The sequence below is a fragment of the Salmo trutta genome, chromosome 12 (genome assembly GCF_901001165.1).
Source record: "Salmo trutta chromosome 12, fSalTru1.1, whole genome shotgun sequence".
Classification (NCBI taxonomy): domain Eukaryota; kingdom Metazoa; phylum Chordata; class Actinopteri; order Salmoniformes; family Salmonidae; genus Salmo; species Salmo trutta.
In genome coordinates this window covers 83611362-83629398 of record NC_042968.1, presented here as the reverse complement: position 1 = coordinate 83629398, position 18037 = coordinate 83611362, and the positions used below count along the sequence as shown (strand labels likewise).

Here is an 18037-nt window from a genome sequence, read left to right as displayed (position 1 = left end):
AGAGAACAATCTTTTCATATTTCATGTTCTCTGCTATACCCCTGAGGCTCTGTGTGATGGTGCTTACCTGCACAATGTCATGCAGAGGTTTGAAATGGTTATGAATCATGTCTTGATAAATCTAGTCAGAGCTAAGATTAAATTGTGACTTGTAAATGTAATTTCTTTTTTTGAAACAAATGTAAAGCAGACCATGTTTCTTTAACGGTGTATAGGTTTGGAGTGCATAGCACAAGGGCAGGTTCCATGTCTCATATGCTTGTAAGGAATAAACATTTGATCTCAGCAAAGGCATGGTCAATATTCCAGTGCTCTATGATGCCCATCCAAAATACATGTGCTCAGTGTTAGCTGCCTTTGCATGCATACGCATACCCCAATTAATGAAAAAATATTCCCCAGCCTGGAAAAACACTGTTTATTCAACAAGCAGTTGAAAGAAATTGATATTCCAGAGGTTAAACTGGATGTACACTCTATATAAAAAGAAGTATGTAGACACCCCTTCAAATTAGTGGATTCGGCTATTTCAGCCACACCCGTTGCTGACAGGTGTAGAAAATCCAGCACAGCCATGCAATCTCCATAGACAAACATTGTCAGTAAAATGGCCTTACTGAAAAGCTCAGTGACTTTCAACGTGGCACCGTCATAGGATGCCACCTTTCCAACAAGTCAGTTTGTCACATTTCTGCCCTGCTAGAGCTGCCCCGGTCAACTGTAAGTGCTGTTGTTGTGAAGTGGAAACGTCTAGGAGCAACAATGGCTTAGCCCCGAAGTGGTAGGCCACACAAGCTCACAGAATGGGACTGCCGAGTGCTGAAGTGCGTTGCACATAAAAATTGTCTGTCCTCGGTTGCAACACTCACTACCGAGTTCCAAACTGCCTCTGGAAGCAACGTCAGCACAAGAACTGTTCGTCGGGAGCATCATCAAATGGTTTTCCATGGCTGAGGAGCCGCAGACAAGCCTAAGATCACCATGCGCAATGCCAAGTGTCGGCTGGAGTGGTGTAAAGCTCACTGACATTGGACTCTGTAGCAGTGGAAATGTGTTCTCTGGATTGATGAATCACGCTTTACCATCTGGCAGTCCGACAGACAAATCTGGGTTTGGCGGATGCCAGGAGAACGCTACCTGCCCCAATGCATAGTGCCAACTGTAAAGTTTGGGGGAGGAGGAATAATGGTCTGGGGCTGTTTTTCATGGTTTGGACCCCTTAGTTCCAGTGAAGGGAAATCTTAATGCTACAGCATACAATAACATTCTAGACGATTCTGTGCTTCCAACTTTGTGGCAACAGTTTGGGGAAGGCCCTTTCCTGTTTTAGCATGACAATGCCCCCGTGCACAAAGCGAGGTCTATACAGAAATGGTTAGTCGAGATTGATGTGGAAGAACTTGACTGGCCTGCACAGAGCCCTGACCTCAACCCCATCGAACACCTTCGGGATGAATTGGAATGCCGACTGCTAGCCAGGCCTAATCGCCCAACATCAGTGCCCGACCTCACTAATGCTCTTGTGGCTGAATGAAAGCAAGTCCCCGCAGCAATGTTCCAACATCTAGTGGAAAGCCTTCCCAGAAAAGTGGAGGCTGTTATAGCAGCAAAGGGGGGACCAACTCCATATTAATGCCCATGATTTTGAAATGAGATGGTCGACAAACTGGTGTCCACATACTTTTGGTCATGTAGTGTACATGCAGGTCAAAGCACTGGAAACTACATTCATGTAAAGTCAGTGATGTATCTATTTGTACTGCAAAGATACTATATACTCCCTATTAAATTGTGAACACTTGATGAGAAAATAACCAAAGATTTTTTTTAATTAACTAAAGTTAGACCACAACCTGTCATTTCCAATGGAAGCAAATTAATCATAGTGGGCGGAACAAGCAAGGAGGTGGGCAGAGCCAAGCCACGTTCGGGCATGTATTTGCATATTTCCGTTAGGAAACACCTACTCTTTGAAGTGCACATGTGCAATAACTCAAACAGAAAACTGTATTGAGATCAAATGTTTAATCGATGAGAATATTAGCAGAAGGTTGGCCAAAATACATCTCACTCCATCTTCCCCCACTGCCGGCCACTGGGCTTCCTCTCATCACCATATTTGGTAGAGTGGAAACGCCAACCGGATGCTTCACATTTATACATCTGGTGAAATATCAGTCTCATTGTTCTATCTGTGAAACAACTGTTTGAAGTCTCCATTAGTACAATGCCATATACAAACACAAGAGGGCAGCACACACTAAATAATTGACCTTGTGAATGGTTACAAGGCACACAATTAACTGTTTTATTTTATTTAACCTTTATTTAACTAGGCAAGTCAGTTAAGAACAAATTCTTATTTAAAAGTTCAAGAACATTAAAGTTCAAATATAGGGTGGCCATAAGGGATTCTATTATGAACTTAGAAACAATTCCTATTGATTGTGTATAATGTAATGTTAACTCCCCAATGGCCATCCACATAGCAAAACGGCACCACGTAGCCAGGTCCAGCTGCATCATGAGGTAGATGTTGACAAAGACATTGAACAGAGGCAGCCAAGGCAGCAGGGGCACCTAGAGGGAAGAGGGACAGGTTAGTCATACTTTTACTGCATATCAAGCTGGATTATAAACTGGTTGTAAGAGATGAATAAACACTGGACCTGTTTAAATTAAATAAATAGTCAGGAACTGACCTTGAAGGTGAGGGCTTCCATTTAAGTGTTGTGAATCTGTAGATGTGGAGGAAATGGATATGGATTTTGCCTCCCTTGGTTTGATAAGCTTATTCATTTTTATAAAAAATGTCATAAAAAAATTATACAAAAATAATTCCATCTACTGTTGAGAATCAACAAAGGCATAGAATGTCATTATCATAAACATTTATTTAGAAAAGACATTGAAAATACAGCTCATTTCTACGACAGGCATATATTCATAGTATATAAAACCAGACCAAAAATATAATTGATATTTATGTGACAGCATTTAGAGTAGTACTGATCAATCAGTACTATGGCCTGGTATGAGTCTTGGTTTACCAGCCCCTGGTATCTGAGGTGGGTGGTATTTTCAGGCACTGGTTTCTTTTTGAGATTCTTACAAGTTCTCAAGAAACAATAGGTTGTTAAAATGTATGTTAAGAAGCACAAGTATAAAACATCTCCTTTGAATTAGTGTCCATTTGTATAATATACAGAATTATACAAATATGATACAGCTATACACATACTGTACATTAGTTATTACTGTACCACAACAACTCACTTAAAAGGAAAACTCCACACAAAACCTATTTTGGTATTTGTTTCATTAGTCCATTGTTGATATTGGCCCAACATATTTTGCAAGTCAACAATCAAGTTTTCAAGATATAATTTTCTAAATACAGAAATACAGTTGGTATGATGCATCAGTTTTTGGATGGTATTCTCCTTTAAGAAACCATAGAACTCAATTAGCCTCATCAACTCCAGTATCTTTACAGCTGAGCACAAATATACTTCAGATTTAGAGAGCAAATGATGTCCTTGCCCTCGTGTCTCCAATGCACACTGCATTTTGCTCAAGCTGCACCACAACTAGTGATTAATAGCAAATGGAATCACGAGTTGAAGTCGCAATCATTTGGTGGTGCAAAAGTTTTGCTATATAAAGTAAATCATTAAAGGGGGTCATCAAGGGTACTTTAAAAACTGTACATGTAAGAACACAATAACATCTATAAAAGGACATTACTTGATTAACGTAATTTGAAAGGCATAAAAGAAAACTAAATTACATATATAAAACAATTCTACAGAATAGAATGTTTAGATAAAATGATGCAAACTCGACAGCTAAGCTTCCAATAACAAGTTTCAACGGAAACTTAAAAAAAACATTTGCTAACATGTTTTCACAAGAATCTACAACTAAAGTTACATCAGTGGTACTGCATGACCAGGACTAAAGTCAATGCCTTTAAGATTCAACACAGAGCCACTGAATAGACCCCCAGGGTACTGGTGTTTATTAAACAGTTAAACATCTGTAGAGACAGCTCAAGCATTCGAGGCAGGCAGAGATCTCAAACGCAAGTATGTCCATATAAAAAAAGGGTAGTTCTGATTTGTAAAGCCAAACTCCAGAGATAAACAGAGATACATGAAGGGTGGGGGTACAAGAGTACAGTACGGCCCAAAATATATCAAATGAAACTGACACAGCAGCCAGCTAAGTGTAGTGGTGCCAGAATGTCGTTTCATCAACTTTAATGTACAATATCTCCATGTATTCTTTGGATGAACCTAATATGCATATACTGCTTCAGTTACACAGTTACACAATAACTTACATCATTACTTTGACTATTTTACCATATGTTTAAAACCTTTTAAATGACAAAGACATCACTGGCAACAGATTGTTCATAAATGCCTTCAGGATATTTAGTTCCCAAGTCTCTGTGGTGATATTTCATCTTACAGAACAAGCTGACACCAACCATAAATACTCGTTTCTGCCACAAGGTGTACAAGGCCCTACTGTTAAATATGTTGCTCTGTGACAGGTGATGGAGGACAGTTTGTCTACGCCAGCGATCTCCAAAACACCTGCATCAGGCCTTGATCCACTAACCCTGTGCTGTTGACCCAAGTACACCGAGGCTCTGACCAAGATTGTAAACCTCATAGACACACTGGTACTCTGTTCACACATGGCCCTTACCAACACTCCTGGCCAGTTGTAGTTCATATTGCTGCTGGACACCAGGGGCTAACAATTAGAGGCACAGACACAATCAAACTTGGAAGAGACTAACTTCTAATAAATAAAATCACTAGTAATGTTAATAGCAATGTTTCAACTGTTAAAAATATCATTCCTCAACTGTCCAATAAAGCTTAAAACAGAGATATACCAAAAACGAAAGAAAAAAAAACAGATGAATTGTAGTGTCAGTCAGTTGAATTGTCTGCCTTCACTGCAGAGGTATAATGTGTGGGGTTTCCTTCAGCCCCTAGCCGTTCAGGGGCTCATCCCCTCCACCTCACTCTCGTCTCCCCCCAGGTAGATGGGCTTCTTCTTGGTCTGGAGGGCAGGCTCATATTTCCCAGGGGTGCTGCTGGTTGCCGCACTGCTGTGCCAGATCCCATAAAAGAAGTAGATTGCGAATCCTGAGGGAAGGAGTAAGAGGAATGGTTAGAGGAGTCCACACAAATTAAGTTAACATTCTGCTGCTCATAAAAACAGACTTAGCATGTGATTCTATTGTGACTTTAGATACATTTCCTATTGTGTATAATGTCACGTTAACTCACCAATGGCCATCCACACAGCGAAACGGCACCACGTAGCCAGGTCCAGCTGCATCATGAGGTAGATGTTGACAAAGACACTGAACAGAGGCAGCCAAGGCAGCAGGGGCACCTAGAGGGAAGAGGGACAGGTTAGTCATACTTTTACTGCATATCAAGCTGGATTATAAACTGGTTGTAAGAGATGAATAAACACTGGACCTGTTTAAATTAAATAAATAGTCAGGAACTGACCTTGAAGGTGAGGGCTTCCTTGCTCTCTGGTTGTCTCCAGATGATAATGACACAAAGGGCACAGAGCAAGGCCAGGACTACACACACTGTGACCCACACAGGCTGAACCTCCATCAACTCATCCAGCTTCCCTGCCAGCACCAGACACAGCACAGTGATGAGCACCGCTAGAAAGGATGAAGAGAGAGCGAGTTCAAATTTGCTTTCTCAAAAAAAGAGCTGCTTTGAAAACAACCAATGGTCAACCGCATAAGACGGTAAGTGTGGGTGAGAGAGGTGTCACTCACAGATGATGGCCGTGGTGGCATAGACGATGTTCCCGGAGGTCTTGGTGGGTAAGGCACCACTGGGAAAGAGGAGGAGGCAGGGAGTGAATTTGTCCCTGAGGGGGCAGTCCTTCAGATCGTACTCATCTCCACTGTCCCCCCGGGCCACCTTCTCCCCTCCAACCAGCTCCACCAGCTTTTCTGTCTGACTGGATGAGCTCAGGGTGCCGGGCTGGTACCTGGACAGACAGACAGGTCAGTCTCCTGGAACATGGGAGGTATTCACACTGAGCATGCCATGTAAAATACCAGAAGCAAATCCAGTATAGGAGGATAATCACCATTTCAATATCACAAATGCTAGGTTAGGTATTAATGTATGTTTAAAATAATGTGGTATAAGTCATCACCTACCTGAGGATAAGCACACAGATGGCCACTAGTGAGTAGGCCAGCAGTGTCCCTATGGACATGAGATCAACCAGGGCAGCCAGATCAAAGAGGAAGGCCATCAGAGCTACAGGAAGAGGTGACAAAAATCAGCATTACCATCATACTCACTACATAAAGACAATCTACTCCATGAAGTTGGTTCATTACCATCATACTCACTACATAAAGACAATCTACTCCATGAAGTTGGTTCATTACCATCATACTCACTACATAAAGACAATCTACTCCATGAAGTTGGTTCATTACCATCATACTCACTACATAAAGACAATCTACTCCATGAAGTTGGTTCATTACCATCATACTCACTACATAAAGACAATCTACTCCATGAAGTTGGTTCATTACCATCATACTCACTACATAAAGACAATCTACTCCATGAAGTTGGTTCATTACCATCATACTCACTACATAAAGACAATCTACTCCATGAAGTTGGTTATTTACACTAGTTATTCAAAAACAATGGAACAAAAAACAGCATTCCGTTGTTCAGAGAATATTTTTCTACGGTCTTCCCTCATGCTGCTGTACATTCCTAGTTTCATACATAAACACAGAGAACAGCAGGAAATGACTACAGTGGAACCCAGAGGTGGTAGAGCAGAACCAGATGAATGAACAGAGAGAGGGTGGAGGGCTGAACTCACATGCCACACAGCCAGAGACGATAGTGGCTATCAGGGGGGTCTTGGTGCGCGTGTTCATGCGGGACAGGCCACGGAACAGGAGCCCATCCTCTGCCATGGCGTAGATCACCCTCGGCATGGGGAACATGGACCCAAGCAGGCTGGGAAAACAACAAACATTGACTACATAGCAAAGACAGAGTGACTTAAGTACCGATGAGCGTAGTGGATAGGTTAAGGGAGCTATAGAACATCAGCCTAACTGACCTGGTGGAGAGAGCACAGAGGGAACCCACAGCCACGATGTAGCGAGCAGGATCCCAGCCCACGTAGTTAAAGGCCTCTGGCAGGGGGCTCTGGGTGTTCAGCATGTAGTAGGGCATCATGAGGGTGAGGGCTGCAGACACCCCGAAGTAGGCGAAGAAACAGATGAGCAGAGAGGCCACGATGCCTACGGGGATGGAACGCATGGGGTTCTTAGCCTCTTCGCCTGGGGGAAAATACAATGAGAGAGGACCACCAAAGAGAACTTAAACTATTTCAAATTGGCAACCATTTTAAAAGTGACATTTTGAATAACGGAATGTAAGTGACTCTTGAGAAGAAACGAGGACCTACCTAATGTTTATCGCTAGTGCAAAGTAAATAGCTCAAATAACTTGATAAAGTACGACTAGAACTTATGTATAAATGCCTTTACTATTTTAATTTTGGACAATCTCTTATACAATGGGTTAAAGTTATGTATAGTAATCCTAGGTGTAAAATAGTAAATAATGGATACTTCTCAAAAAAGTATTAAACTGTCAAGAGTTTGTTTAGCTCTGGAGCAAGGTAAGTAACTCACTGGTAGTGGCGATGCAGTCGAAACCGACGAATGCGTAGAAACAGGTAGCAGCACCGGACAGAATGCCACTGAGGCCAAAAGGAGCAAAACCACCTGAGCCAAACATCTTATCCACAACCCTGAGTGACAGAGAGGACACAGGGGGACAAAATCCAATTATATGGTTTTACTGTTATATTTCTGAAACCAAATGCAGAGATCAAACACAGCTAGTCACATACAAACATGATTTACTCCGTACGATTGGTCTATAATGGAATCTACAGCTAAATCTCAGCTGGTAGCCATATTAAATGAAGGACTCACTCCTGGGATATGCTGGTGGTGTTGTTGTAGTTGGGGTAGGTATTAACAAAGTCCTCCAGGGTGAGGTTCCAGTGGTCTGGGTCTCCCTTCACAAAGCCTGAGATGATGATGAAGCCCAGCACCACCAGGTTGACCCCAGTGAAAATCTTATTGATCAAGGCAGACTCACTTACCCCAAATGCCAGCAGCCCTGAAAGAAGCAACATGATGGCATGATTAACACAAATCTACATTTGTACATTGTCATTTGAGTCATTTATCCAGAGCGATGTACAGTTAGTGCTTTCATCTTCAAGGTAGCTAGGTGAGAAATCAAGTCATATTGCAATAGTGTACATCCAGCTTTTATGACGGGGTTATTAGTTATGTGCTGCCTCCTCGGGCCCCAACATTATCCATGTTGGTTGACAATGCTGGAGGAGTCCTCACCAGTTAATAAGAGCACGATGATGAGTGCAAACAGGTCAGGGTATTCAGCCAGCACGCCCCCCGGGACCTTCATGGCCATGGAAGACCTGAAGAAGAAAGAGATCTTCTCCTCCACCAGATTATCAAATGTAGAGCTCCAGGCTCGGGCCACACTGGCTGTACCTTAAGGACAGAGGACCAAGGAGAATAAGTTAACATGACGCAAAACATCAACCAAACTAAAGAGGATAAGCCATCCTAGAAACAAGCCTCCATCCATGAACATAGTAGCGCAATGCGAAGCCGTTGAATGCTTCACCGATTTCCAATCTACCAACTCACCGATGACATAGGAGAGGATGAGGTTCCATCCCGTGATGAAGGCCCAGATCTCACCAACCGTCACATAACTGTACAGGTACGCCGAACCTGTCTTGGGTACGCGGGCGCCAAACTCGGCGTAACAGAGTCCGGCCAGCATAGAGGAGAGTGCAGCGATGAGGAAGCAGAGAACGATGGCAGGTCCAGCCTTCTCCCTGGCCACTTCACCAGCCAGGACGTACACCCCTGCCCCCAGGGTGGAGCCCACCCCCAAGGCCACCAGGTCCAGTGTGGAGAGGCAGCGGGCAAAGCGGGTTCCTTCATCGGAGAAATCCAGCGCCCTGCGTCGCAGCAGGATCCGGCCGAAGGAGGCCATCTTTTCTACCATGGTTGTCTGTGGAGGGAGCTGGGGCCGAGGCAGTGAAGCTGAGGCAGTTGCTGATCAGAGCAGTGAAAATGCGTCACAAGCTGAGATGCAGCAGGAGAGATCCTAAGGTCAAACACAGTGGAGAAGCAGATTCATGAGTATATAAGAAAGTCTTTAGGCAAAATGTATGCTATTAGTTCTTGCTAATGACATGGTTTTATTTTTCTACTTTGTTTTGTGTGCAATCCTTGTTTGCAAACCAACTGTCTCTGGGATAACAAACTGATTAACTGATTAGTTCTCGTGTGAATGAGAGAGAGCGAACAACATGAACATTCAAGAAAAATTGCCCTGGCAAAGGAATAGCCTACTGCTAAAATGGCTAATATTTGGTCAAGTCGGGACATTACAATTCTGTTTGATGCCACACTAGTGGTTCCTCCTAATCTGGTAATTCCAGTAATTCTTTCATTTTGGGATTTGGTCCATGTTTTAAATTCCCCTCCTGCATGTTTCCAGACTACAGACAACCAAACCACACATTCTTCTAAGAAACAGCATGCTGGTACTATGGAACTTCCCAGAATTACATTTATTCACCTTAGGGATTTATGAAAATAAAAAACGAACTGACAGAGCTTTGATAAGAAGACATGGAAGCGAACACCAATATCTCTGTGCGTTGCAATCCACTTATAACCTTCCTGGAGGACTACTGAGTTAAAGACATGCTGACCAACTTTCAGTCATCAGAAACAATTGTTGTGTAGTCTATTATAAACTGGGTGGTTACAACCCTGAAGGCTGATTGGCTGACAGCCGTTGGTATATCAGACCACCTACCACTGGTATGAGAAAACATGTATTTTTACTGCTGTAATTACATTGGTAACCAGTTTATAATAGCAATAAGGTACTTCAGGGGTTTGTGGTTAATGGCCAATATACCACGGCTAAGGACTGTATCCAGGCACTCCGCGTTGCACATAAGAACAGTCCTTGGCCGTGGTATATTAGCCATATACCACATTTACATTGACATTTTAGTCATTTAGCAGACGCTCTTATCCAGAGCGACTTACATTTCATACATTTTTTTTCTGGCCTGGCTCCCCGTGGGAATCGAACCCACAACCCTGGCGTTGCAAACACCATGCTCTACCAACTGAGCTACAGGGAAGGCTAATTTCCCCTCGTGTCTTATTGCTTTATTATACTCTAGTACCTAATAGGCTATATTCTATCACATATTCAAGTCCATATCAAGTTTCCAAAATACAGATAGTAAAAATGTTTATCCTAATGAAGTGATACCACGTGGTAAGACAACCACTTTGGCATTTAGCCTACATAGATAAAAAAATAAATCATATTACCAAGTTCAACACTGTCACAACACTGACACTGATTTTGTTCATGTTTGAGCCCCATGGCAAAATGTGTAGAACAGCAGGAAATCATACTGAACAAAAACTATTTATGTCTGTACTAAAGCCCTTTTGTGGGTGGGCCTGGCTTCCCAGTGGGTGGGCCTATGACCTCCCAGGCCCACCCATGGCTGCTCCCCTGCTCAGTCATATGAAATCCATAGATTAGGGCCTAATTAATGAAGTTCAATTGACTAATTTCCTTATATGAAATGTAACTCAGTAAAATCTTTGTAATTGTTGCATGTTGCGTTTATATTTTTGTTCAGTATAGCTTTAAAACTGCATTTTTTTTGTTCAGCCCCATTACGAAATGGTGTAGAATAGCAGGAAACTAGCTTTAAAAGTATCTCTCCGCCAATGTCAAAATGTGTAGAATTGCAAGAAATTTGCTTTAAAACAGCTGAAGAAATCTAACATTTCCGTTTGGTGACTGTGCCATTGGCCACGCCCACTACCACACCCCTGTATACATTACGCATGTTGCACAGTACTTAAGGTCATTATGGCTACTGCTTATTCTACACATCTGAGACACTGGCTCTGCAGCAGCACACCACAAACACTCTACAAAGGCTGGAGACTTGTAGCTTAGCCTGTGACACTTAGGCCTATAATAATAATAATAAGTGTACAGGCCCATTCTACATGTTGTTATCCATAGAACACAGTGCACAATCACCGGAAGAGTGTTGAGAAAACTATTTGCAAACACAGAACAAAAAAGGAATGGCAGTATAAAATAAACATAGCCCCTGGACTCTGAAGGTACTGGGAAATTAAAACAATTGTTCAAAAATAACAACTTTCATGTAAAGGGCATTGCGTCTGACACAGTCACTGATACAAACTGTCTACAGGGGGAAACATGATCGGGCTAGCAGCCGTGATTGGACCAGGATGGTGCTGATATGGGGCCAAGTACAAAATAATTGCAGCCAACAATACTGTCTCCTTTACTTGGACAAGCACAATGGCTTCCCTCATTTAAGTCTGCATGGGCTTGGCATGTCCACCTTGTAACTTAAACCACTGTTCTAAAACACGGAAAGCATGACTGTGCTCTCCAGGGGTTGATTTAACAACTGAATAGTTATGCAAGACTGACATGCTGAAACAGATACCGAGTGTGCTCTGCTCACCGTGAAGAGTTAAACTAGCGATTAACCGCCTTGGGCCAGTAACCGAAAAGTTACTGGTTAGAATCCCCGAGCAGACTAGGTGAAATCTCTTGATGTGCATTTGAGCAAGGCACTTATCCCTCCCTGGATAAGAGCATCTGCTAAATTACTCAAAATGTAAATGTAGCCATTTTAGAGTTAGGCAGGCCGCATCTCTGGCCCTGGGAATGTGCCCTCTGGGAGTCTCCCTGCCAGCGATTCATGCGCAGCGCCTGAGAGGTTTAGTCTGTTTTGTTCTGCACACACAGTAAGCTCTCGAGATAGCCTCTTTGGTCTGGGTGACGCAGGGTGGCTGGCCTGTGTGTATGCGTGAGTGGATGTGTGAAACCAGGTTGTGAAGAAGCTAATGCTCAACTCTTCTAATGTAACGTCTGAAAGCTCAAATCAGACATGCTCGTTGGAGCCTCCAGGTTGAAAGGGTTTAGTGTCCATCTGCCCTTTTCTGTAATAGGTAGGCTGTAGTATACAATGGATAGGACTACTTCAGCAGACCCAAATTACTAGGCCTAGGCTAATTGGCCTAATAGCATTTGGATTGCATTTAGGCTTTTGCTGTGGTGCTTTTTACTAGCCCCCCACCTTCCCTCTGTAGTACAGTAGGTAGTGAATATTAGGTGCCTCACTGAGCTTTTGTAAACATGTCTAAAAGGATTATCCCAAGACTAACGAACCTGTTAATCTCATTAGGGACTGTTGCTCACTCTACACAAAGCATGTTATTGTTTTGACTCTCACTGTCAACAACGTCTGTTTACTTCTTGTCTAGCCCCTTCTCTGCCAGTATGATACGAGGTTATTATGATTAGCCTAGTTTTTTGTTATCATGGTGTCCTAAACTTGCTAGTGCTAAAAGTTAACACACGAAACAAACACACTGAAGACCAAATGATTTGCTTAGTTATTATAGTGTACAAGTAAATGGTAAGAGTGGATTCCCTTAGTGGTGATAGACAGTGTTCCTGCCCACTATTCTTCTTTTCATACCCACATGGCAGAAGTCATAGACACTGAAATACATAGATATTGTTTTCTAATATTAGTCAATTAGGCTTACACACAAAGTAGATGAGAAGACCCACAGAGATAATAATAAGGTGGAAGTAGTATGGTATGGGGGATTTATTGTCTCTCTCAGTCCCGGCGTGTGGGATAGAGAGGAGGGTTGGTCGACGGGTTGTTCTGCCGGTCACTTGCCCTCACCAGTCTCCAAAAGGGGGATTTGTAGAGAGATTGTGCAGCTTCATCAATATTGTACTACATTGTTGAGGAGAGTTATACAAGTAACTAAAAAACGTAGATTTTGCTCTACTCTTAAAAAAAACACATTTTAACTGAAACAAGCATACCCATTAATGGGTGCACTGTTCAACATGACTGGATCAGAAAATTGCGGCCCTGCATTTAATGTTCGACTAATGACTGCAGACTTCATGACCAGAAGAATCACGTGACAAACTGGGTCACCATGTGATGCGGGTAGAGTAGCGTTAAATGGGGAGTGGATACTTTTTAAGGGGTTTGTATAAATGCGGCGCTCTGTCAGTGTAGGGAATTCAAGAGTGTCCTTTCAGCATTCTAATCTCAGTGGGTAGCTCACCCTTGGAGCTACGTGATGGGCGGCTACATTTCATGTGTCATTGTCAATAGTTGTCCAGCTGTTTGAAGTTATGGAACAATCTGTTCTCTAGGCAAAGAAGGACATACTGCTGTGAGTGAACTGCGTAACCCCTCAAACCAATGGAACCAAGCCAACAGGGTCCCTCCCTCCTTCCTCAAGATCCAAAACGTTTCCCATGACAACTGACCAGTCTAGGAAATACACCAGGCTAGGGGAACATTTGCCCCCAAACATTTCGGAAAATGTCTCTGTAATTACCATGATGAAAGCATTTCTATTTCCATCGATCAGCTTAGAATACTAAGGTGAACAAATAAACACCTCCCAATGCAAAAAGCGACCCCTCGAAAGTGTCAGAAGGTGCAAAAAAATAACATAATTTGTCCTCTGCATAATGACCAACCTGAACATCAAACTCAGTGAGTGCAAATAAAAATGGAAACCTATTGCCAGCTAAACCATTCTAAAACAGGTGGGAAGAACAAGAATAGCTAGCTAGGCCTATTGAAAAAGAGAGTGATATCATCCTGTTTATAGAAGTGACACCATCCTGCCCATGCACAACTGACATGAGACTGAAGTCAAACACCACAACTGTCAACACATGGTCCTCAATTTGAAAATTACATTTTTTTTTTTTTTTGCTACTGTAGTGGCTAGCTACAACTGTAAAATGCAGCCATCAAGATAACGTAAGCTACCTGCCAGTAGCCCAAACTGATGCAACACATCACAAGGCGCTAGCTGCAGCTAACGGACAACAGTCATGCCAAGCCCAAGGACCTGTCTATTGGCTACTAAACTCAGGAAAAAAAGAAAACTTCCCCTTTTCAGGACCCTGTCTTTCAAAGATAATTCGTAAAAATCCAAATAACTTCACAGATCTTCATTGTAATGGGTTTAAACACTGTTTCCCATGCTTGTTCAATGAACCATAAACAATGAACATGTACCTGTGGAATGGTCGTTAAAGACACTAACAGCTTACACTGTAGGCAATTAAGGTCACATTTATGAAAACTTAGGACACTAAAGAGGCCTTTCTACTGACTTGAAAAACACCAAAAAGAAAGATGCCCAGGGTCCCTGCTCATCTGCGTGAACGTGCCTTAGGCATGCTGCAAGGAGGCATGAGGACTGCAGATGTGGCCAAGGCAATAAATTGCAATGTCCGTACTGTGAGACGCTTAAGACAGCGCTACAGGGAGACAGGATGGACAGCTGATCGTCCTCGCTGTGGCAGACCACGTGTAACAACACCTGCACAGGATCGGTACATCCGAACATCACACCTGCGGGACAGGTACAGGATGGCAACAACTGCCCGAGTTACACCAGGAACGCACAATCCCTCCATCAGTGCTCAGACTGTCCACAATAGGCTGAGAGAAGCTGGACTGAGGGCTTGTAGGCCTGTTGTAAGGCAGGTCCTCACCAGACATCACCGGCAACAACATCGCCTATGGGCACAAACCCACCGTTGCTGGATCAGACAGGACTGGCAAAAAGTGCTCTTCACTGACGAGTCGCGGTTTTGACTTACCAGGGGTGATTGTCAGATTCGCGGTTATCATCGAAGGAATGAGCGTTACACCGAGGCTTGTACTCTGGAGCGGGATCAATTTGGCGGTGGAGGATCCGTCATGGTCTGGGGTGGTGTGCCACAGCATCATCGGACTGAGCTTGTTGTCATTGCAGGCAATCTCAACGCTGTGCGTTACAGGGAAGACATCGTCCTCCCTCATGTGGTACCCTTCCTGCAGGCTCATCCTGACATGACCCTCCAGCATGACAATGCCACCAGCCATACTGCTCGTTCTGTGCGTGATTTCCTGCAAGACAGGAATGTCAGTGTTCTGCCAGGGCCAGCGAAGAGCCCGGATCTCAATCCCATTGAGCACGTCTGGGACATGTTGGATCGGAGGGTGAGGGCTAGGGCCATTCCCCCCAGAAATGTCCTGTAACTTGCTGGTGCCTTGGTGGAAGAGTGGGGTAACATCTCACATCTCACAGCAAGAACTGGCAAATCTGGTGCAGTCCATGAGGAGATGCACTGCAGTACTTAATGCACCTGGTGGCCACACAAGATACTGACTTACTTTTGATTTTGACCCCCCCCCCCCCTTTGTTCAGGGACACATTATTCAATTTCTGTTAGTCACATGTCTGTGGAACTTGTTCAGTTTATGTCTCAGTTGTTGAATCTTGTTATGTTCATACAAATATTTACACATGTTAAGTTTGGTGAGTTTATTTCACTAACCTGTGAAAGTTGTCTATGATCGGTTTGCTAGTTAGCTACCTTAGTGCGCGTTCGTAAATTCACTCTGGCTCTCTACTCCGATTTCAGAGCACTCTCGTCTGAACGTGCAGAGCGCAGAATCATTTATGACTAACGCTCAACACCAGTTGAATATGGGCGGTGCCAGTAAACGTCGACAAATAAAATCGTAATGAAATTGTTGCCAGCAGCATAGTTACAGTCACCAACGCTCTGGATAACATGAAGACAGACTAACCAGCTCTGCTAGGGCGAGAAAAATGGTCAGAGTGAGGTTGTTCTCTCATTTTTGTCTCGAAGTAGCTAACAAGCTAGCCAACTTTAGCTTGGGTGCCGCTGTGGACGCTCGGACCAACGCTACTCCTAGGCCAGAGCGTCCTGAACGCATCCATATTTATGCTACACACATCCACACAGTTCGTTGATGTGTAGTTTCCTAGCTAGCTAGTTAAATATATTCATTACATTGTTAACTAGTTAGATAACGTTTGCTAGTTGACTCAAGACTGTTTGTTTGCTAGCTAGCGCGAACTGACTAAACAATAATGAATTGACACTTTTTCGCACGGCAGACAGTTGCAGTAATGTACATTTAAACTGCACGTATTTAATGAAATTGATCATTACAATATTAGCAATATGTTAGTTAGCTATCGTCTAAAACAACCGCCTAGCGAGCAATGCTGCTAACGTTCGTTGTAAGATGTTAGGTTAGGTTACCATCTATTTGTTTCAAACAAATAAATACCACCGATCATTCTAATACCAAAACAATAACCATAAATGTATTGTTTCAAAAGCGAGTAACATGAGTACATCTGACAGCACACGAGAAATAATTGCGTCAGAGTAAAAGACTACGGAGGCTCGTGCAGTTCATGCAAACACATGGACCACGATATCAAAAGGTATAAAGCAGACATACTTTTCAGTAAAATGTGTGATGTTTGCTAGCTACTTTACCGTTGCTCTTCACTCTGAAGTGTTCGGAGGACCTAGCCACCGCACGACAAAATACTGCTGACTTCCATAGGCTGATGAAACATCCCGATTTCCTTGGTGAAATGTCCTTGTGGACGTTTTGATTTTCAGAGGGCGGAGCCAGTGACGTTTAAATAGTAGTATAAACAAGCCCTTCATTATGGGGTACTTTGGACCTCCACACCCTAAACCCCACCGTTACCTAACCATTTTACATTTCAACTTCAAAGGGGGGTATGGACGTCCCAAGGATTCTAGATAGACCCTTCTTGAGGGGTGGAGCAAGCCATTCATGAATTCCAGGGTGCTTCGCAATGTTCCAAAGTGGCTTCCTGTGTGTGTGTGTGTGTGTGTGTGTGTGTGTGTGTGTGTGTGTGTGTGAGAGAGTGAGAAAGATTACACAGACCCACAAATAATTCGAAAACAAATCACATTTTGATAAACTATCTTTTGGGTGAAATACCACAGTGTGCTATCACAACAGCAAAATGTGTGACCTATTGCCACAGGAAAAGGGCAACCAGTGAAGAACAAACACCATTGTAAATACAACCTATATTTATGTTTATTTATTTTCCTTTTCGTACTTTAACAATTTGCACATCATTACCACACTGTATATATACATAATATGACATTTGAAATGTCTTTAATCTTTTGGAACTTTTGTAAATGTAATGTTGTTTATTGTTAATTTTTATTGTTTATTTCACTTTTGTTTATTATCTATTTCACTTGCTTTGGTAATGTAAACATACGTTTCCCATGCCAATAAAGCCCTTTAAATTGAATTTAATTGAGAGAGGAGAACTCATCATATTCATGTCTCCCTCGCCCAGATACTAGTTCAGGCAGCAGCCTGCCATCCCCAAAAGAGGCTTACCCAAGTATGGAAAGAGAGGGTCATTCTCTTTTCAAGATCTTTCACTCCAGCCACTGTCCTGGTGCCAAGGACTTTTCACGATATCCGGTGTAGCTTTATCACCCAGAATAATAGAATAAAAAAGGTTATTCATCTCCACCCCCAATGCCCTTGTGTGGAGTGTTAGAGGTGCAATGACCATGTTAAAAATGAGGTCATACTAATGGTGTCACCAAATATCTTTAGAACTAAACCAAATGGAAACAAATTAGTCATGTGGGCAGAACAAGCAAGGAGGTGGGCAGAGCCAAGCATGAGTTTATGAGATCCAATTGGCGAATTTTAGTATATATTTGCATATTTACGTTAGGGAATGCCTACTCTGTGAAGTGCGCTGTTGCAATAACTCAATTCGCCTTTTCACTCCTTCGAAACAATAACATTTTTTAAACTTTAGCAAAGGGTAAAGTCTACATATCTTAGTCCACTCTGTTCGTAACAGATTCTAGTTTTGGGAACAGAAAACGGTATTGAGATCAAA

General features: G+C 42.8%; 1 protein-coding gene across 5 annotated transcripts; it reads right to left on the bottom strand.

The window, feature by feature from the left end:
- Nucleotides 1–2874: 2874 nt before the first annotated feature.
- Nucleotides 2875–16995, bottom strand: LOC115204473 (cationic amino acid transporter 3). 5 transcript variants are annotated; one of them, XM_029770075.1, is made up of 12 exons: nt 16617–16995; nt 8801–9269; nt 8480–8641; nt 8051–8240; nt 7745–7863; nt 7165–7387; nt 6919–7058; nt 6224–6326; nt 5831–6048; nt 5544–5710; nt 5313–5421; nt 5020–5168 (listed from the first exon to the last, which is right to left on the bottom strand). In XM_029770075.1, the coding sequence occupies exons 2-12, from the start codon at nt 9165–9167 to the stop codon at nt 5020–5022; spliced, it is 1947 nt and encodes a 648-aa protein (XP_029625935.1). In that variant the 5' UTR covers nt 9168–9269; nt 16617–16995. The 5 variants fall into 5 exon arrangements, with proteins under 5 accessions (XP_029625938.1, XP_029625939.1, XP_029625935.1 ...); XM_029770076.1 differs by lacking the exon at nt 16617–16995 and adding an exon at nt 15636–15839; XM_029770077.1 differs by lacking the exon at nt 16617–16995 and adding an exon at nt 14916–14990.
- Between the last annotated feature and the right edge of the window lie 1042 nt (nt 16996–18037).